Raw genomic sequence first — 21,289 nt, 5'->3', positions numbered from 1 at the left:
GCTGATAGTGGCAGTCAAGGCGATGAAGAGGAACCAGTCCTGGGAGTTCTCCTGTAGGAAGCGATCGCCTGGATCCCTGCCTTGTGCAGGACGCTCGTGCCAGCCTCCGTTCTTTGCTGATGTTCTGAAGCCACTGCAGGTGCTGGAGGGTTTAACCTATTTATGCTGGTGCTGCTGGACTGTGCTGGTTAATGCACAGCCTGGCTGCACATGCTATCACCGACCTCTGAACTCAGCAGTGACCTCTGCCAAGCTAGCGCTGACCCGGTTACAAGCCTGACGCAAGTGTTTGTCAAACCATGGCTGTCGAAAGTCCCTGACAGCCTGGCATTACCTTGAAATGATGACGCAACATCTTGCACCGTACTGACAAACAGGGATTGCAGCCGATCATGCTTCTGCCAGGGTGGTCACTAGCTGCTCGGTGACCACGTGCATTCACAGATTACATGTAACCCTTTGCTCACTTCAGGTACACAGTCTAAGGATCTGTTCAGCTGGCAGGCAGAGTGGAGAATACCAGCATTTGGAGTGTTAATCTAAGCAACTGGCTGGCAGCTATGTCGTGGGGACATCTCTGCACACAAGGAGTCTGTGTCCCTCCTGCTGGCCTTAAGTTTCATCTTTATTTATGTGCCTGCAGTGACTCTGTCTCTCCGACAGCTGCCTACATTTCTAATTCCTGGTCACAGCAATGCAGGTAACTTCACAGCAGAGACCAAATCTCAGCCCGTTGTGCAGCGTCAGCGCTGCTGCAAACCAGCCAGGTGGTTTGTTATGCTTCTGAAGGCCGGGATTACTCTCTCACTGCATTGCACAGCCGAGGTAGCAAGAATTACTAGGGCTGGGCCCAGCAGTGAGACTTGGTGGGATCTGGGTTTCCAATGCGCTTAGGAAAATTGCCGACTGGAATATCACGTCTGAGAGATACCAAACTGCCCCTGGGGGGGGGGTGCGGGCTCATGGCTCTCCAGCATCCTTCGCTTGTGGACAGGAAATGAGCGGTGCTCCCTCATGTTCTCGCTGTTCTGTGCACACTTCACACACCCGTGGTCTGATTCGTGAAAGTTATTGATAACAGGTCAGGAGTCACTCTAAGGCTGTTCACGCATGAGGCCGAATCCCGCGCCAGTTCTGATTTCCTGCACGGATTTGTGTCCCCGTCCTCCCCAGTGTGGGTTTTTGTCCATGCTTGGTCTGTGGTGATGGGACCGGAGGGAGGGAGGGTGGTGATGGAAGCCTGAAGCCTTGTGTGACCATAAAGCTAATGGGAACCAAGAGCTATGGGCTCTGTCAGTGTTGTCAAATACCCAGGCTATCTGGCCATTCTGCATGCAGGTGAGCAGCTCCTGGAATGGACATTCAGCTTTCAAACCCAAACACCCTAAGTCAACCCCCCCACCCCATACACATCTCGCTGCTGGAACTTCCCCTGCCACTGAACACAGCTAATTCCAGGCATCGGCACTGACTCCTGACCAGAGCCACGGGAGCAGAGATCTTCCCCTGTGCCAGGGAGCATGGCCAGAATGGAGCAGTTTCTCGCTCTCTCAGGTCAAGGCCCTGCCCCTGCACAGAACGATCGGTAGGATGCCAGGTACGCTTCATTAGGTGCATGGTAGGAAGCTGGAGACAAATCACCTGTTGGTCTGGGCCTGAAATAGAAACGAGCTCTGCAAGTAGAGAAGCTGAACTTTGGCCTTGTTCATGCTTGGTGTCAGTCACTAGGAGGATGCCTGGAACGGGGGAGGCTGGGCCGGGCCGGGGCACACTCTGTGACAGCCCCTGTACAGCAGGGTTCTGTCTTGGAGCAGCTACACCAGGGTCAGCAGTCCAGCACTGGGCTGCTTCTGTCCTCAGCATTCACCTCGACGGAACTCCCTAGTGCAGAGTAGGGGCCTGAGGCTGCGCCTCCCATACCCATGGCCTTGCTGCTGCCCCTCAGTTCCTGCCTTCTGGAGCAGTGGTTCTCAACCTTTCCAGACTCCTGTACCCCTTCCAGGAGTCTGATTTGTCTTGTGGACCCCAAACCTTCACCTCGCTTAAAAACGACTTGCTTACAAAATCAGACATCAAAATACAAAATTGTCCCAGCCCACTACTACCGAACAATGGCTGACTTTCTCATTTTTACCATATACTTATAAATCCACTGGAGTATAAATAGTGTACTTACCTTTCAGTGTATAGTATACAGAGCACTATAAATAAGTCATTGTATGAAATTTGAGTTTGTACTGACTTTGCTAGTGCTTGTTCTGTCGCCTGTTGTAAAACTAGGCAAATCTCTAGATGAGTTGATGTTCTCCCGGAAGACCTGTGCGTACCCCCAGGGGTATGTGTACCCCTGGCTGAGAACCACTGTTCTAGAATGCTCCCCCCCTCAACCAGACAGGGACTGGATAACTGCCCTGGTCTGTTCATTCCCCTGCAGCATCTGGCACCAGCCCCTGTCAGAGACAGGACACGGGGCTAGATGGACCATCGGTCTAGCCGTTTGTATGACTCTGTCTTGGAGGGCTCTGGGTCCCTGCATGTCTGGAGGGCCCACTGGGGCAATGAGCAGAGGTTCCCCCGTCAGTAAGATGGCCTGAGGGTGGGAAAGACTGAGTGTAATTTACTAATTTTATTCCCAAAGGCATTTCACAGCTAGCTCCTGTCCCTTGGCCGCCCAGCCGTAACAGCCCTGGTAACACACACAGACACACCCATGCCTACGACACTCCTTGCACAAGCTGCATGGGGGACCTCAGCCCAGCTTTCCCGCGCTGGGAGCCCATGGACACGCCATCCCCGCTCTGCTGGGGTTGAGTTGATTGACACAGCATCGTTGTCACCGTGTGTCCCCAGAGGGGACTGAGCCATGAGAATGGTACGGTGCCAACTGCTCCCCCCTCTGGAGAGCATTTGGTAAGTTGTCGTGTAAGAGGCTGACAACCTGCCCAAGAGCCAAATTCCGGGTGGGACACCACTCCCTCAGCTGTGTCTATGCCCTCGGCTGGGGCAGCATTCCTGACCGCCCCATTATCCACTCACGCTCTCTAGAGCAGAGGTTACCATTTGTGCCAGCCTGGGCTGGGCCAGGAGCTGTGGCCAAACGAGGACCCAATTATATTTCTCCCTGGCTTGCCAGAGGTGAAAGCAAAGGGCCCGGAGGCCCTGTGCCAGCACTGAGGTGTGTGACAGTCACTCGCTTCCTTTCCCACACAGGTGACAGTGAACTTCCCCTTCCACTCCATGGCACTGAGCCGTGCGTGTGAGCTGATCACGTAACCCGGAGCTGTGAGGTCCGTGGTGCTGGGAGGCCTGTTACTGCCCTGGGAAACGGAAGGGGGAGCCCTGCAGAGCACATTCCCCTGCCCCGAAGAGCAGCCTGGCTCGGCAGCTACGACGCAAGTTTGCAGGTCAGCTACAGGATCTTCTTGTGGCCCCTCCTGAGCACCTGGGCAATGCAGTAGGGGATGAGTGCCACCGCACACAGGTGGGCAGCGGTGCTCTTGCAGAAGGACAGGACATAGAACAGTAGCTCTCTATCCGTGGGGAGGTCAAAGGAGTCGAAGAGGTGCAGGAGGAGGAGCGAGGCCACGATGCAGCTCAGGCGGAAGAGCAGCTGCTGGCCCATTTCCCCTTTGCAACTCTCCAGGTACATCTGGGAGTTGAGGGCCAGCCCCAGCCCAAACAGGATCCCCAGGTTCCTGAGGAGGCCGGCGAAGGGGGTGGTGTCAATGTGGACCCACTCCGGCCGGTCACACCATCTCTTGGCTTTCTCCAGGGTCCACAGCAGGTCAACACTGAGAGCCTTCAGAAGCAGGTAGAACCCCAGGGCGAAGCTGAACAGGAAAAGGGTGGTGCCCAGGTACCTCCGGAGACTGGCGTTGTAGATGGCGGGGATGTGGTTAAATGCTTCTGCTACTACCATCCCTAGGGGCAGAAAAGTCTCCATAGGTATGTCTACACTGCAGTTAGTGGTGTATAGATGTTTGGGCTGGGGCTGGAGCCCGCGCTCTAGGATCCTGTGTGGTGTGAGAGTCCCAGAGCTCAGATTGCAGCCAGAGCCCAAATGTCTACACTGCAATTAAACAGCCCCTTAGCCCGAGCCCCATGAGCCGGAGTCAGCTGGCCTGGGCCAGCCACAGGTGTCTCACTGAGCAGCAAACAGGCCTAGCTGCAAAATGTACCGGGTGGGCTCAGTGCAGAGAGGCCTTGGGGAAGGAGCAGGAACCAGCTCCTGGTACCAGGTGCTAGGCACATGCAGTGACAGCCCCAGGTCACCCAAAGTCACTACTAACAACAGGGATGTGCAGAGAACTGGGACCCTCCCTTCTGTGCAATGGGCCTGCAGGTGCCCGTTGGTTAGCATGTGACCCTGGCGTGTGCTCGCTCACTCGCTCTCTAAAGCACCATGCAAAGCAGTGACATCATGTCAGCACTGAATGCTGGCATTAGCCGTGCAAGGGGAGGCCGAGCCCACTATGCTGTGTGTTTGCTTCTCCACACTGCAGACGTGGGTACCTGGAGAAAGACGTTCACCAGTCCCTGCGCTTTGCCATCGTATTTTGAGTACATGGTGATCCCAGAGCTGAGGATGTACGTCTCCTCCAAGCAGGAGAGGACAGGCTATCTAGGGCTCAATATCATCTCTCTGGTCACTGGGCCCTGGAGAGCTGGCAGGTGATGTGAGGGGGAGGCAGCCTTGACACTCACCTGAGATGACACCTGCCATCACCTGATGGGGGAAGTGAGCTGCTAGGAAGACTCGGGACAAGCAGACGCAGACCTGCACGGCCCAGAACACTAGCCACAGGAGGCCGTGGAGGCACCTGCGAAGAGACAGCCAGCCTGGAAGGTCATGGGCGCACAGTGCAAAAGCACTTGAATAAAGCCACAAGCGGTCTGTGAATGAAGGGAGCCTGCGTGTGCAGGAGCGACCTTCCCAGCACGAGCGCCCGTCTTGCTAGCTAGCAAATGGGACTGAGTCTATGGCCTGAATGCGTCTGCCACGAGGCCCAGACATGGTGCTGGGACTGGGGGTGCTGGAGGTGCCGCGGCAGCCCCTGGCTTGAAGTGGTCTCCATTATGTCCAGGGTAAACAGTTTGGTTCAATGGCTCTCAGCACCCCCACTGTACAGATTGTTCCAGCCCCCCTGGGCCCAGATGTTAGGGCAACCGAGCGAGCTACCCAAGGCCTTTCCCATGCCCGGTGCCTCCTGCATGCTGCAGCAGCTCAGGTGAAAGGGGCTTTCCCCAGGGCTGGCCGATTGGACCCATGCAGATCTGCTGCCAGCCGAGTCACCTCCCCTGTGCTGGGCCCATCTCAGCTGGGAGCCCCTCAATCTCACTGACGCTGATGCCAGTCGCTGTGCAGTAACTAGCCGTGAAGCTGCAGTGGGCGCTGCTGTTCCGGCTGCGAAAAGCCCCAGGATATTTCCTTTTGCTCCAGCTCTTGGGGGGCTTCACACATCCCACTTCTCACGTATCTCCTGGTCACAGACGTAACGCGGGAAGAATATCTGGGGGGTGGGGGTAGCAGGAATTCATGCTGACTGGGGGGAGGGGGCATTTACCCACAATGCCATTAGTCATCCTCCATTGTGCCTTGTCACCCGTGGGACCCTCCTCCGCAGGGTGAAACAATCCCCACCCCAGGGCTGCAGCAGCAGGTGGAACCGGCTGACTCAGCTCACTCACCCAAATGGAGTGTGGGTGGGGGCCATTGCAGAGCACCCCCCATGTGGCCTGGGAGGGCCCCGCCAGCTCGGCTCCCTCTGGGCTCTCTGTACTGACTCCCAGACCCCAGCTCCGAGCGCAGGAGCCCCTGTTGTGGAGCCTGATTTCTTACCTCTCTTCGCAAGCACTAAGCTCTTCTTTCAGCCTGCAAGTCCAGCTCTCCAGCACCCTCAGGCCTCCCTCAGCCCCCGGTTCAGAACCGCGCTGACTCAGGCTAGTTACAGCCTTCAAGCTGCTTCTCCCTCTGCGCTCAGCCCTTTCACCACCTGGGCTGGGAGAGGGCAGCAGGCAGGCTCCTTACCTTGCTGGTGTGTCCCCTGTGATGAGGGAGGAGACAGCACCCTCCTTCCCAGGGCTCCTCCCAGCTGGCTGGGAGAAGGGACCCATCCCACCTGCACTACCAGGCTCTGGTCCTGGGCCCTTAAAGAAACACTAGCCTGGGTTTTCCCCAAGCACTAACTGTTCATCCAGGACAGACCATCTCCCTCCCTCCCACGCCCCGACACCTGCTTATGCCCTTCCCTTGGCCTTCCTCTGCTCCCACAGTCCCAGGAACCCAAAGGGACACACTGTGGAGCAGGGTTTGACTGACCCCTAGTCCCCTTAGGGGGACAGTCACCCTGTTATAGGTATCAAATCATGGGCAGTAAAAACCTGTCCCCTTCCAGCTAACACAGAGCCGGGCCCAAGCCATGGGAAGGCCCTGGGGCCACCAGGCACTGCTCACCTGGCTGCACAGGACCTGTGTTGGGTGCTCAGGAGGCCGGGCAGCAGGGCAGTCACCATGACGTAGTAGACTCCAGCAGAACCCATGGCGTGGCCTGAGGGGCTTCCTGCGGAGAAGACCCAGTCCCGGCCAGTTAAAAGGGAGAGAAGCCAGGGAGGCAGTTGCAGTAAATCTGAGGGGTGCAATAGTGGGAACCTCACCTGGGCCGGTCTCACAGGTGAGGGGGAACTGCTGGATCACAGGGGTGGAGGTGTTGCCATAGTAACCGGTCTCCCGGACCCACCAGTAGGGTCTCTGCCCAAAGAGCATCCTGCAGTGAAAGGAGAAAATAACCATGCCAGTGCGTGGCCTGGGGCATGTCACGTACCCTCCAGCGCAGATTCCCGGGGGTGGAGGAGCACTGGCTGCCCTACACGGAGCCTGTCGGGAGGACTCCGTAGGTGCAAAGTGCTGGCTCACCATAGCTATCATGATTTACTCTTCTTGCCTTTTCAGCTCACTTATTAATTCAGCACCAGCCTCTGCTTTTCGGTGCTGCTCCTGGGCCACAGTAACAGAACAGATGGTTGCAGACGAAGCCAGGCTGTGGACAGACACTGGGGAAGCATCTTGGTCCTATGTGCTGTGAGTAGACAAAGAGCCTCCATGTGTTCCCTGTAGGGGCCCCATTGTGTTCCCCCCATGTGCAGAGAGGGGGGCTGCTGCAGAGCTCAGCGTGCCTTTGGCCCAGGAGCTGCTGGAGCGAAGCACAAGGCTGTGGGTTTTGGAAATTGTCCTTCCTAGCTGATAGCCAAATACAATTGCACCCGCAATTTGCATCAGCTCAGCTCCTTACCACACGAACTCACAGTGCTCTCCACACATTAACTGAGCTTCACGAAACCTGTGTCCCAGTTTACTGAGGGGGAAGCCGAGGATGGAGAGGTAAAGTGACTTGCTCAAGGTCACAGAGCTAGACAGTGGCAGACTCAGGAACAGAGCCCAAGTGTCTTGACTCCCAACCCTGTTCCTCAATCCCAAACCCAGCCTTCCCCTCAGAGAGGCTACATCAGACTCTGGGAGGGCGTGGAAACAACCCCAAACTGCAGCACTCCACAGCCTCTTTTCAGAATCCGCACTCACCACTTAAAGACCAAGTTGAACCAGTCCCCGATCACGGCCACCCAGATCAGCTTGATGCCCACTGCCTCGCAGAGGTGGAACCAGATGGGGAAGAAGATGAAGAAGGTGGTTTTAAGGTCGGCAGCGAAAGAGATGAAGAGGAACCAGTCCTGGGAGCCCTGGTAGTTCTCCTGCAGGTACTGTACCACCTGCACCCCAGCACTGTGCAGCAGGTCCATTATGGCTCCTGGTTGTGTCTCTTTGGATCCCGTTGTTTGTACTGACAGCTTGGTGAACTCAGCTGCTTCTTATACCCTGCCAGCCTCCACTCTTTTATGACATATGTGTTACAAATTACACCTGGTAGGACACGCACACAAGCGCTGCGAATTACACCTGATAGGACACGCACACCAATGCTGCGAATTATACCTGATAGGTCACGCACAGTTCGAATCTAGGCTGAGGCACAGAAATAAAGTCCACAACTGCAGAGTTCCCAAAAGACACTAAGTTTATGACGCTCGAGCGTGGTGCCCCCCTGCTAGCCAGGAGGGGACCCTGAATAGAGATTATACAAAGGTTATATACTTTTTAGCAAAGCATGTTGCCCTCGTGCATCGGAAACCTTAGCCAATAAACAAACCCTTGTCTTATCTACCACCTATCCCTGCTTGGTGCATTCCTCCTGCTATACCAGTATGTTAATGACACAGCATGGTTCTAAAGCCATGCATCAGTAACTTTTATTATCAGGATGGGAGGCCTCACATCAAGGCCAAGAGACAGGGAGTTAGAGACTGACAAAAACCAGATACTGGGAATCAAGGCAGGCTGGAGGCAAGGAGGAGGATTTTCACAGGGATTCAGTATCTAAGGATTACTCCTCCTGGTGTATGATGTGCTGGCATTTAAACAATGGTGGGCCCCAAACCAAAATGGTTTCACAAACCAAATGGTGGGCCCCAAACCAAAATGGAGTCACATATGCTAACTTTTCCTTAACATATGCAACCTTTGATCCTGAGCCACCCCTGCCAAAAACTATTGACAGAGCCAGAAATCTGGAGCAAACTGCCTGTACCATCATCCCCAGGAATCAATATCCCTCATTTCAGAGTTTCCCTCTGGTTATTTCTGGGCATGTGGTTGTCACTAGGGGAAAGGGCTGAAAGTTGGGGAGTAAGGCAGAGAATTGCACAAAAGCTGCAACGAGCTAATTTGGTGTCACTGATTTAAAAACAAAGACAGGTTTGGTTGAATGTTAACCTGCCTCTCCAGGAGAATGATGGGCTAGAAAACAGATACCGGGAGGGCGTGAAAATGTCCTATTTCTCTGAAGTCTGTTCCTGATTGTTCAGACTAAATGCATGGTAAGGGTCAAACCCTCAACTGGAATAACTGGGCCTACCTCCATCAACTGCAATGGAGTTACGCTGATCCCCGAAAGCTGCAGGTTGGGCTTTGGGTAAAGCAGGTTGTTTTACTTGTATTTATTCGTTTGACAGGTCAAATGCAGATTGCCCAGAGTTAGAAATGCAGCTACGCCCTGCTTTACCTCTTAGACCTTCTCCAGGTCAAGATGCGTCAGCTGGTAGCACTAACACCTCTGGGCTGAGGGAGGCGGCTGAGTTCAAGTCCAGTTTATTGTTGCTGCAAAGGTGAGACCAAACCCTGGTCTCTTACAGTCCCAGTTTGCACAGAAAATGTGCCTCCCACAGAAGGTGTCTGCATGAGGCAGAAGATGCATACTGGGCCAACTTCTGATTTCACTTCTACCAGTGTAAATCTAGTATGACTCCACTGAAGTTACGTGTTTGCTCTGGATTTGCCCGGAGTGTAACTGAGATCACCAGCTGGCTGACAGTTTATATCCAGGGTTGCTCTGTGAAGTGTGTCATGTAGTGCTAGGATTCCCAGTAAAGGACGTGTGCACAGAACGTGTGCAGCCCAGTGTCCACTGAGAGAGAAGTGAATGAGCCAAGTGTAACTCTATCCCTTTCTCCCTTCTTTGCTTTTCCCTAGTTGGGAGGCAGCTGATACTGCTCTTTGTTGAGCACCCAGAATATTCCCGGCTGTAGAGATGTGTACTCCACTGAGATGAGGGAACACGACATGCACCAAGAACACAGAGATATTTTCTCCAGCTGCACTTTTTCTACTAGGCTGAGGCAGGCCAGATGCTTGTGATCCCCGCTGCAGAAACATTAGGCTTCAGGAGGTGACTTGTGGAAGGACCAGTGTAAAGGCCTGAGGCAAAAGAGTACATGTTTGATGGTAAAAAGCCGAGGGAAAAGGAACCTCCCAAACAATGTGATTCGTGAGATATATTTAATCGCCAAAACAGAGGGGGAAATACAGAAACTAACTACCCGGGAAGAGAAACCCCAACCTATCCATGGGGAAAGAAGGAGCCAGTGTAAACAAGCAAGACAGCAACGGCCCATGGCACACTCAGGATTCCCACACGGGTCCCTGCAGCAGTTACCCGCAAACAGGAAACCAGATCAATACGTGGCAGTGAGGGGCAGTTAGTGACACAGTGGGATCAGAGTAGAAGTCAGGGCTGTGCATGCCATCAACTCCTCTTGTGACACTTTGCTGGAGAAGTAACAGGAGATAACAGAGAAAATAAACCCTGTTCACATCTCGCTGTTCCAGTTGAGCTCCGGATCTTACCACTTATTGTCTCTTTTCAAACACTTAGGTCTGAGTAACTCAGGCAAAGAAACCTCAAGCAGGTAACAGCTTGAAAAGAAACCATAAATTGGCTCTAGCAGGAACTTTCATGCCCACAAGTGATCAGGGCAGACCTGTGCCCAACTAGGCAGGAGTTTTGAGATATGACCCTCAGGATTGGTTATTTCCCAGCAGGTCTGGGATCTCATGTGCCTGCTGGTGAAGGCAGGGAGACACTCATGAAACCTGGTAGCAAGGGCTGCATGAAAGAGCTGCCAACACCAGCTGAGAGCTCCTCGGAAGCAAACGCTACAGCTTGTATCTCCTGAAAAATCCAAATGTAAATGTCTCACTCCAGGGTGACAGCACAAGCCCAGTGCATGCTGGGATACATAGAGGGGGCACTAGTTTCAGAAAGGTGACACACACATTATTTGCAGAGGTTGTAAGGGTCAGATTCATCATGGTGTTACTCCAGGTTTATGTTGGTGTAAAAGCCTTGAGAACAAAGACACAAAACTGGGACACCATGATGACTGCAAAAGCCAATCGCCCTTCACTCACTGCACACCGAGTTAAGGCTTTGCACAGGTCTGGGTCACGTGTCTCAGCACCTCAGCGAGAGCCCCAGGTTGTACATTTCCTACAATTCTCTTCTCTTTCTGCTTAGCATACAGCAGAGGGACATGGGCACTGCTGTGTGCGTGGGCGTGCAAGGACCATGCCGGGGTCAGGACCACCTCTTACTGCCAAGGGTAAAAACCAAACCATGCTTCTTTTCTCAAATGCCCAGTGTAAAGCAAACCCTCACCTCCAAAAACCCCCTCCGAGCCAGACTGAGTGCAGGTTCAAAGGACTCTGGCCTCATCCGCCCTCCACCTCTCAGACAATTCTCTACATCTTTCAAGACCATGAAGTTTGTGCAGCTGGCACGGAAGAGCCAGCCCATGCCACACTCAATTTGCATTGGCTCTGTGATACAGCACCACCGAGCAGTCCCAGGCCTGGATGTCAGGGCTAGGAACTAGAGGCAGGCAGTCCCACACAGCTCTGCTCTCTCTTATAAAAGCTTTTCCTTCTGCCTCCTGATGAGCTGGGCGACGCAGAAGGGGATGAGGCCGGCGGCAGCCACGGGCACGGCCGCGCTCTTGCAGAAGGACAGGACGTAAAACAGCAGCTCCACCTTGGCGGGAGGCTTGAAGGAGTCGAAGAGGTGCAGGAGGAGGAGCGAGGCCACGATGCAGCTCAGGCGGAAGGGCAGCTGCTGGCCCATTTTCCCTTTGCAGCTCTCCAGGTACATCTGGGAGTTGAGGGCCAGCCCCAGCCCAAACAGGATCCCTAGGTTCCTGAGAAGGCCGGCGAAGGGGGTGGTCTCAATGTGGACCCACTCCGGCCGGTCACACCACCTCTTGGCTTTCTCCACGGACCACAGCAGGTCAACATCGAGAGCCTTCAGCAGCAGGTAGAACCCCAGGGCAAAGCTGAACAAGAAGAGGGTGGTGCCCAGGTACCTCCGGAGACTGGCGTTGTAGATGGCGGGGATGTGCCGGAAAGCTTCAGCCACTGCCATGCCTGAGAAGGGAGACAGACATGAAGTCGGCACTTTGGCACCCGCCCGTGTCAGCGATGCAGGAAGGAGTCAAGGTACCAAGCCCAACCCCCTCCTTCACACAACAGACACGATGCCCGGGCTGCCCGGGCTGCCGTTACCCGCTGACAGCAAGGCTCCGGCCTGTTTGCAAAGTGGGGGAGAAGAGACGGTTAAAGGCCTTCCAAGGCCACCTGGGAGACAATCGCTGGAGGAACAATTCAGCAACGCCATGGTTCTCATTTCCACCAGAACGGGGCCTTCTTCCCGGCCTGGCTGCAGAGCCTCTGGGCGGACAGGAGCGAAGTCAGACAACAGGTCTAGTGTCGAGGGGGAAGCAGCAGCCAGGCCATAAGGAATGGGGCTCCTGTTACCATGACAATGCCCCGAGCCATAACCATCCTGCCCTTCTCCTTCCCTTCGGCCTGTTTCTGCAGGGCCGGACTCCGAGCCCCTCAACCCGAGCGGAGGCCCGGGGTCACCACAGGGCTCCCAGCCAGGCCCAGAGGCTGTGAGCTCTGTGGGGCAGGCACTGGCTCTCTGGTTTGTGCAGGGCAGCCGGGGGGTGTCCCCGCAGTGCACATCGATAATAACATCGGCACGAGGTGGACGGAGATGGACCAAGGAATCCCGGCTGCCCTGTCTCTGTTAGGCTTTGGGGTCATTAGCTGCTCGGCCAAATTCCAGCAAAAAGCCTGGCACAGGCCTGGGGCCGGGCACATTTTCAGCTGTTTATCGGATACCGGATAATTAGGAGCCAACACCCTCTCCCCCAGCCCCAGCACTGGGCAAGGAAGAAGGGGGGGTTCAGAGGGTCCCTTTCTCCCTTCCCGCTGCATCAGCCCCCTTGTCCCTCCGTTGCGCTTGCCCACTTCCAATCAGGCTCTCCCCACCCAGCTCCTGTCTCCATCGCTCCCTGCCCCTCTCCCGTCCAGCCCGGCCCAGAGAGCGCTGTGCCCCTTCCGTGGCAAGGAGCCACAGCCAGTCGCTCGGGCTTTAACCCCACACCTGCTGAGCTGGACTGCAAGCCTGCTGGGCAGCACCCTGGTTTCCCACCGCTGACAACAGAAGCGCTTGGTCTCTTACAGGGGAATAACATGGAAACTTCCCAGAGCCATGCCGCATCCAGCCCACCCACCCTTTCCCCCCGCGGTGCGGGGAGCAATCCAGGGAACCGCCCGGGCAGCACCACCTCACCTGAAACGACGCCCGTGATGACTTGGTGCGGGAAGTGAGCTGCTAGGAAGATCCTGGACAGACAGACAGACACCTGAACCCCCCAGAATGACATCCACAGCGCCCCCCGCAGGCACCTGCAACAAGCAGCGAGAACACAGCCGTCAGTGGGCTGTGGGATTGGTGGGGGGAACACGATGAACCGTTTACTCAATAAGTAAGATTTGTGGGACATTTCAGTTGGACAGACACAGCAGCAGCATCTGGGAGGGAGACCCCAGGCCCCGGTCCTGCAGCTGCCAGATCTGAACCAGGCCGTCCCAGTGCCTTGCTGCAGGGGGAGACTCAATCCCACGCTGGGGACCAAACCCATCAGCGGGGCTCCCCCATGCAGCTCCAGACTGCACGTGCAATGTGCACATTGACACAGCCAGGGGCTGATGGGCAAGAGCCCAACCCGGGGAGCCGTGCTGGTCTAGCATCAGAGTACGGCCAAGCCAAGAGGAGCCGCACACGGCTGGGATTAGCTGGAGCTCATTCTGCCCAGAGCTAATGCCCCTGCACCCATCGCGAGGGCGGAGCTGGATCCTTACTGCTGCTGGAAGGGAGACCTCCGGTGCCGACTCAGGGTGCTAAGCAGAGCTGTCACCATCACGTAGTACACTCCAGCTGAGCCCATGGCATGGCCAGAGGGGCTGCCTGTGGAGGAGAGTTGGGAGAAGCCTGCAGTAAGCTCAGTGAAGCGAAAACCGTCTGCCGGAGAGTTTGAATGAACGGAAGGGAATCATCTCACAGCCTGTTCTAGCCCAGGCCGCCTGGCTGATGTTCCTGGGCTGATGTTCTATGGGGCCTTTCCTGAGGACTTAACTATTTAGACATCGTTCCCTTTCACAGTCTCAGCCCCCCGATACCTTGGGTGTTGGCTGCTGCTCCTTTAACTCTTTTGTCCATTCCAGGTCAGGCCAGAGAGCCAGAGTGCTTGACTGTGTTATAAATCGGATCAACAGGTAGGCAGACAGACAGCCACCTGGAGCAAGCAGCCCTGTTCCAGCCCACCCCTGGTGAAAGGTTAGGTAGGAACCAGAGCATGTGGGGGGAGGGCAGCCAGAAGGGGGCTCTTCTCACAAAAAAAAACAGCTTGATTTTGGTCTGTGTGTCCCTCTGCCCCCAAAATCACAAGCTGGGGATTGGAATCCAGTCTGGCCTCTAGGGATGCCATGCAGGAAAGACCTGGAGGCTCAATGCAGGGAGAGGCTGCAGTCCAGAGTCTGCCCCCAAGCTGCCAGGCTGCAGCTGGGAGACGAGTTTTAAGCAAAGGAGGCTGCTGAGGTTGCTAGAGTCCAGACTACCCAGACTCCTCTGCCAGGAGGTTTGCTGGAATAGCGCTGGTAGGGCCACGCGGCCCATTTCCCACCCGTGCCGCTCCCACCACCTCCCTTGGGAGCGTGGTCTGCCCTCGGGAAGGTCTCACCCTTAGAACTAAGAGTCGGACACCTAGGCCAGTGAGGCGCACAAGCTGCCCTGTCTCCCAGCACTGCACGGAGCCTGTGTGGTGCAGGAACCAACTCAGGCCTGCAAATGGGCATGAATTCAGGGTCTGATTTCCGAGCACCTTAATCCCAGTAGAAATCAGTGGTCATTCAGCAGGATGACTCTTGGGGTAAAGTGCTACTCGGCACGTCCAGGTGTCCTCACGTGGGCCTCTGATTATACGTTCTTTGGGGCAGAAACCTGCCTCCTCTCGTGGGTGCAGAGCACCTAGCGCCCTTTGGGGTGTTACATTAATTAACAGCCACAGGCTAATGGTTGCTTGTGGGTACAGTGACTGGTGTCCATGCTGTGCCTTTGTCAGGCTTCTCCTGTGTGCTGCATATGCACTGTGGCGGATGTGTTTGTTTTACACAAGGGGGGTTGCTCACCTGGGCCGGTCTCGCAGGTGAGGGGGAACTGCTGGATTACAGGGGTGGAGGCGTTGCCGTAGCAGCTGGTCTCAAAGACCCACCAGTATGGTCTCTGCCCAAAGAGAATCCTGCAGTGAAATGCAATGGGTGACATGGTCAAATCAGGCATCATCCGCCCCCCTCCTCTTGGCCAGCACAACCGGTTCATTGGGAGAGGACTCCAAGTGGTGCCAAAATCACGTCTGGGCTCATTTGCCAGGAAAGGGTGTAATTCCAAGAAAATTTTTTTCAGGTTAATCTGTTCTCACGGGAAGCGAACTCTACACATGGCTCTTGCTCTCTTCCTGGAACCGCCATTTGCCTTTTGACCATTATCTCACTTTGGTTGATAAGAAATGCTCTAGAAGTCCCGAGGTCTCTAACCAGCATTTTGTCCTCCCTGAACAGCTTGTTTATTTTATTCAGCAGTCTCTGCCTCTGGGTCAAGGCCAGGCCGGGGGTTGTTTATGCACGATGATGGCATTTTTTTGGGACAAATATATCACATCTTGGCTATGCTGGAGGAGAGGAGGCCGGCTGGGCAGTGTCTGGTTTAACCCGCCTGAGATGACCTCTACATGCACGGTTGGGCTGTTGAAAGATGGTGAGTACCGCCCACCCAAGCCTGCACAGCCTGGCATTTGCCATGACAGGAAGGGAACAGGGTGTTTTTAACAGGTTTAAAGTGAATTTCCTGCCGGTAAAAGGTGCTGGATTGACAGCTCTGATCGCAGACAGTCTGCTGTTCGCCGACAGTGCAAGCCTGCCCCTGCTACGGCGCCTCAGCCCTGACCTGCTTTAGGGGCCGAGAGGCGAGTACAGTCTCCAGGGCCTACTGATGCCTGCTCTACCCGTAACAGTTAGGTGGACATAGCTACGTCACTCATGAGGGTGAAAAATCCACACCCCTGAGCGACACGGTGACACCAACTTAAGCTCCCGTGTAGATGCAGCTAGGTCAAAGGAAGAATGCGCCCATTGCCCTAGCTACCACTGCTTGGGGAGATGGTGTTTCTGCAGCAACAGAAACACCCCTTCTGCCAGTGCGGTCTATGTCTTCGCTATGGGGTCATGCAGGCTAGCTATGGGCCCATGCTATGGCTGTAGTGTAGACATGGCCTCAGTCCTCGGCCTCTTTACAGTGCCAATAGTCGTGGTGTCTTTCAAGAGCTGGGTTTAACTGATACCACAAGACAAACATTGCAGAATCACCGCACCCTGCAGCCTGACCCCCAGCAAACCTGCCCCCGCCTGAGGAAGCGTCTGTGGGGCGCGAGAGCTTGCCTCTCTCACCAACAGAAGCTGGACCAATAAAAGCTATTACCTCCCGCACCTTGTCTCGCTGACCGCCTCTATCACTCATTTCGTAAATTACAGTAAGATTGATATGCCCAGAGCTGCAATAACTCAAACATGGTATGGAGAGGAAATTGGGCAACAGCACCTGCTGGCCCGTCTGGGCAGCTTCTCTTTCTAGTATTAAATTACATCAGTTTAACTCAAGTGCTCAGGAAAATGCATTTTTACATGGCTTAATTTTAAAAACACACAGACAGCCCCTTTAATGCATTTCATTTGTAACATAAGGATCCGTTTAGTGTACAATAATAACGTATCTCATGTGAACATGTGCATGAGGGTGAGTGTGTGTGAGTGCACTTGTGTATTAACATGAGTGTGCCCCTCCCTGTCTCTCTTATAGACACATAACCCTGGGCCTTGCCTTGGCAGTGAGGCCCACACACTCACCACTTAAAGACCAGGTTGAGCCAGTCCCCGATCACGGCCACCCAAATCAGCTTGACGCCCACTGCCTCGCAGAGGTGGAACCAGATGGGGAAGAGGATGAAGAAGGTGTTTCTGAGGTCGGCAGCGAAGGAGATGAAGAGGAACCAGCCCTGGGAGCTCTGGTAGTGCTCCTGCAGATAGCGAGTCATTTGGACTCCAGAGCTGTGTATAAAATCCATTCCTGTCTCCATGGCTGTAGCTCAGGCAGGGGGGAGAGGGCTAGGGCTTTGGGACGGAATGTGACACCTCACTTTTTGGGCTGGCTGGTTATATACTGCTTGGGATGCAGATTACATTTGCTTTTCAAAGACGTCCCCCCAGTTAAGACATGTTTGCACCAAAGCTCCTCAGCAAACATTACTTCACAGGAGTTTGACACAATTACCTGCTCCAGGCTTCTGTCTCAGCAATTCAGTGATCTGCTCAAATCAATCATTAATCCACTAGCACTGGTGGGAAAAACTAGACTTTCTTTTTTGCAGCTTTTGCTGTTTTTCCAGCTGCTGAAAGGCTTCCAGGACGGGGACTGAAGGGTCAGGAAAGGGATCTTAACTGTGTGTTTAATACAGTACTAAATCAGGCGGTGTGCTGTGATGTGGACCCATCTCTCCTGTGGGATGCAAAGTCCCCTGAGTCTGTGCTGAATGGGTCGTTCTGAAAGACGATGGCTATGCTCTTCGTTTTCTTGGAAAAATGATTATAGGCTTTATTATTTATTTATTATTATTAGCATTAATAAGAGCACCCAGAAGCCCTATTCGTGCACCTGGCTCCATTGCTAGGCCCTGTACGAACACAGACCACAGAGACAGTCCCCGCCCCAGGAGGTTACAATTTATACCTTTTATTTTAGAGTACGAGTCAGCTGCCTTGCCGAGAAGCAGCAGGACAAGTCAGTATTTATCATCAGTTGTTAGACCCCTCACAGAAACCCAGCCAGTTACTCAAAATGACTACGGTGACCTTGGCAGCGGGTGGGGTGGATGGAAAGGGGCAGATACCTCATGCCCTCTGGCACATTGCAGGATTCAGAATATTCCTACATCACAGTTTTGTACTTTGTAAAATGAGATCAGGAATTTAATTGTTTGGGACAATGAGGAGCTGTTATCTTTGGGTGGAGCCGGGTACAGTGGGCTCAGACTGTGCAGGCTTCATTAGGATTAGTGACGGTGTTATTATTTTAAAATGGACTTATGTGACAAATGTCCACAGCATCCTATAAATATCGGAACCATTCCCTGCGCTGGAGAGTTTACAATCGAAGATAGACAAGGCAAACAAAGGCAAGCCCCAGAACAATCGTTTCTGAAAGGGAGGTTGCCAGGATTGCTGGTGGCAGAAGGCAGGAGGCATTCCAGGAAGAGGTGGATTTTAAAGAAAGAACTGAAGGACCAGAGGTCACTTGGTGGATAAGAAAAGGGAGTGTGTCTGTGTTCCATATTTCATCCACCCATAGCTCTGTGTGTCCACTGTCAGTGTGTCCAGCCCTGTAGCGCCTTGCTAGGCCAGTCCTTGGCTGCCCAATTCTGCTCTGCCAGTGCACCGCAAACCTGACATGGACCCCCTCTCCTACTATTGCGGCCTTAAGCCTCTCCTGAGCAGAGACTGTAAACCGTGTCAGACGAGAGGGTGATGTGGACATGTGTCCACCAGGGCTTAGAGTGAGCCTCATTAACCTCACTCTCTTTTCTGGGACCTAAAACAGGATTTTAACCCAAGTCTCCAAAACTGCCTTGACTGTACCACTGAACCCATTCTCCTCTGGCTACACCGCAGGGCCCTGTCCGTGCACACAACCCACACACCCTTGTGCTGCCTGAACCCCCTCCTAAAGGAGCTACAGGACATTTTTATGAGGCTGGAATCAAGAAAAGAGACAAAGAACGTTTTATTGCACAACAGCATGTGTGGAGTTGGCATGTGTGGGAGGCTGGGTGTGCGCAGTGGAGTGTATGGGGGGCGGGAAGGATCGCTACAGAGTGGGGGCACTAGAAAGAGTGACCAAGGAGGTAGACAGTGTGAGGTTCTTAAATGGTACAAGGGGGTGAACTCTGTTCAAACAACAGCTACAGAATCATTCTTGGGCCATCCCCATATCAGCCCCAGGCGGAGAGCATGCCCCATAGGGCTTCCCATCTAGCTTCCTGCCATACACCCTGCAGGACCATGTGTTTCCATATGCTCTATCTCCCTTCCTGTGCTCCAGGAAGTCAGCTCAAAGCACAGCACAAAGCAATCACGCAAGTCTGTGAAAGCAGCTACCGAGCAGGGCAGACACCCGCATATGAATGATGTTGATTGTTCCATGCTGGCGTTTATCTATGTCAGCACTGAGCGCTCACTGAGACCAAGGTGGCTTTCCAGACCCTACAGATCCAGGAAACCTGCAGCCATCACAAACAGTGGAGCCACATGCGAGCCAGGTTTGCTAAAGGAAAACGTGTGTCTGAGCCAATCTTGTTGTGACTTTAACCTAACCCTGATGCGTCACAAATAACAATGAAACTTCAAAGTAAGTGGGCGCAGAACAAGGAGTATACACATCTCCCATATTTTGGTCCTTGCTTTCAACACTGGGCTCATTCAGGAGATGCCAGTGACCAGAGAGGGGACAGCAGCTGTGTCTCCCCCTCCCGCACAGGGGACTGGGCTGCCCCGAGGAGCCCTCCCATACAGTCACTGGTCTCACTGTAAGTATCTTCCACTTTATTATTAATAATAATAAAATACAGCCCCAAGCCAATCATGTCCTCAAGGAATCAATTCTGAAGCACTTAGAGGAGAGGAAAATGATCAGGAACAGTCAGCATGGATTCACCAATGACAAGTCATGCCTGACTAATCTAATTGCCTTCTTTGTCGAGATAACTGGCTCTGTGGATAAGGGGAAAGCAGTGGATGTGTTGTTCCTTGACTTTAGCAAAGCTTTTGACACAGTCTCCCACAGTATTCTTGCCAGCAAGTTAAAGAAGTATGGGCGGGGTGAATGGACTATAAGGTGGATAGAAAGTTGGCTAGATTGTCGGGCTCAACGGGTAGTGATCAATGGCTCCATGTCTAGTTGGCAGCCGGTATCAAGTGGAGTACCCCAAGGGTCAGTCCTCGGGCCGGTTTTGTTCAATATCTTCATAAATGATCTAGAGGATGGTGTAGATTGCACCCTCCGCAAGTTTGCAGATGACACTAAACTGGGAGGAGAGGTAGATACGCTGGAGGGTAGGGATAGGATACAGAAGGACCGAGACAAATTAGAGGATTGGGCCAAAAGAAATCTGATGAGGTTCAACAAGGACAAGTGCAGAGTCCTGCACTTAGGACGGAAGAATCCCATGCACCGCTACAGACTAGGGACCGAATGGCTAGGCAGCAGTTCTGCAGAAAAGGACCTAGGGGTTACAGTGGACAAGAAGCTGGATATGAGTCAACAGTGTGCCCTTGTTGCCAAGAAGGCCAATGGCATTTTGGGATGTATAAGTAGGGGCATTGCCAGCAGATCGAGGGACGTGATCGTTCCCCTCTATTCGACATTGGTGAGGCCTCATCTGGAGTATTGTGTCCAGTGTTGGGCCCCACACTACAAGAAGGATGTGGAAAAATTGGAAAACGTCTAGCGGAGGGCAACAAAAATGATTAGGGGACTGGAACACATGACTTATGAGGAGAGGCTGAGGGAACTGGGATTGTTTAGTCTGCGGAAGAGAAGAATGAGGGGGGATTTGATAGCTGCTTTCAACTACCTGAAAGGGGGTTCCAAAGAGGATGGATCTAGACTGTTCTCAGTGGTACCAGATGACAGAAGGAGGAGTAATGGTCTCAAGTTGCCGTGGGGGAGGTTTAGGTTGGATATTAGGAAAAACTTTTTCACTAGGAGGGTGGTGAAACACTGGAATGCGTTACCTAGGGAGGTGGTGGAATCTCCTTCCTTAGAAGTTTTTAAGGTCAGGCTTGAGAAAGCCCTGGCTGGGATGATTTTGTTGGGGATTGGTCCTGCTTTGAGCAGGGGCTTGGACTAGATGACCTCCTGAGGTCCCTTCCAACCCTGATATTCTATGATTCTATGTCCAGGACTCCAGGGGCAGCATATCTGCCAAGTGAGCCCCCAGCTGACTGACAGCTAGGCGCTGCACTGAGTTCTTCTTTATGTATCGTAGAGCAGCTGCCTACGGGGAGCTGAACTCTGGAACTCTTTCACCTGCGAGGAGGGGAGGAGAGAACCTCTCCCATTGCCCGGGGGTTGGACGGAGGGTTTCCTGCAATGCAGTACAGTGGGAGGACTCCATGGCTGTCTTACAATGGGATGCCACGTGACTGAGCAGAGCCCAGGACCATCTGTCCCATGGAAAGCGTTCTTCAGCTCACCTCTTGAGCCCCCTTGCCCTACTATTACTAAACCCACCCATCCTTAAAAGAACATTTAACTTTTCTTAGCCCTTTCCCTTGTTCCAAGTGGGACATTCGCACTGGAGCAAATGTACAAAAGAAGGGCGTTCACACCTGAAGGTCCAAAGCCTGCCCATCGCCAGGACACCTGTGCAGCCCCACTGCTCTTTGGAATTGCTT

The 21,289-nt window shown here is 53.7% G+C and overlaps 2 protein-coding genes across 2 annotated transcripts; both read right to left on the bottom strand.

The window, feature by feature from the left end:
* Nucleotides 1–3,392: 3,392 nt before the first annotated feature.
* On the bottom strand, nt 3,393–7,794 carry LOC141978497 (glucose-6-phosphatase catalytic subunit 1-like). Its single transcript, XM_074940646.1, has 5 exons — nt 7,577–7,794; nt 6,655–6,764; nt 6,455–6,560; nt 4,705–4,820; nt 3,393–3,921 (listed from the first exon to the last, which is right to left on the bottom strand). The coding sequence occupies exons 1-5, from the start codon at nt 7,792–7,794 to the stop codon at nt 3,410–3,412; spliced, it is 1,062 nt and encodes a 353-aa protein (XP_074796747.1). The 3' UTR covers nt 3,393–3,409.
* A 3,348-nt stretch (nt 7,795–11,142) lies between these two features.
* On the bottom strand, nt 11,143–16,917 carry LOC141978505 (glucose-6-phosphatase catalytic subunit 1-like). The gene is made up of 5 exons (XM_074940658.1): nt 16,688–16,917; nt 14,918–15,027; nt 13,592–13,697; nt 13,020–13,135; nt 11,143–11,806 (listed from the first exon to the last, which is right to left on the bottom strand). The coding sequence occupies exons 1-5, from the start codon at nt 16,915–16,917 to the stop codon at nt 11,295–11,297; spliced, it is 1,074 nt and encodes a 357-aa protein (XP_074796759.1). The 3' UTR covers nt 11,143–11,294.
* Nucleotides 16,918–21,289: the final 4,372 nt, after the last annotated feature.

Source organism: Natator depressus, chromosome 27, assembly GCF_965152275.1.
Source record: "Natator depressus isolate rNatDep1 chromosome 27, rNatDep2.hap1, whole genome shotgun sequence".
In the NCBI taxonomy this organism is placed as follows: Eukaryota; Metazoa; Chordata; order Testudines; family Cheloniidae; genus Natator; species Natator depressus.
Note: the sequence above shows the minus strand (reverse complement) of the source record. Positions and strands in the feature narration are given on the sequence as shown.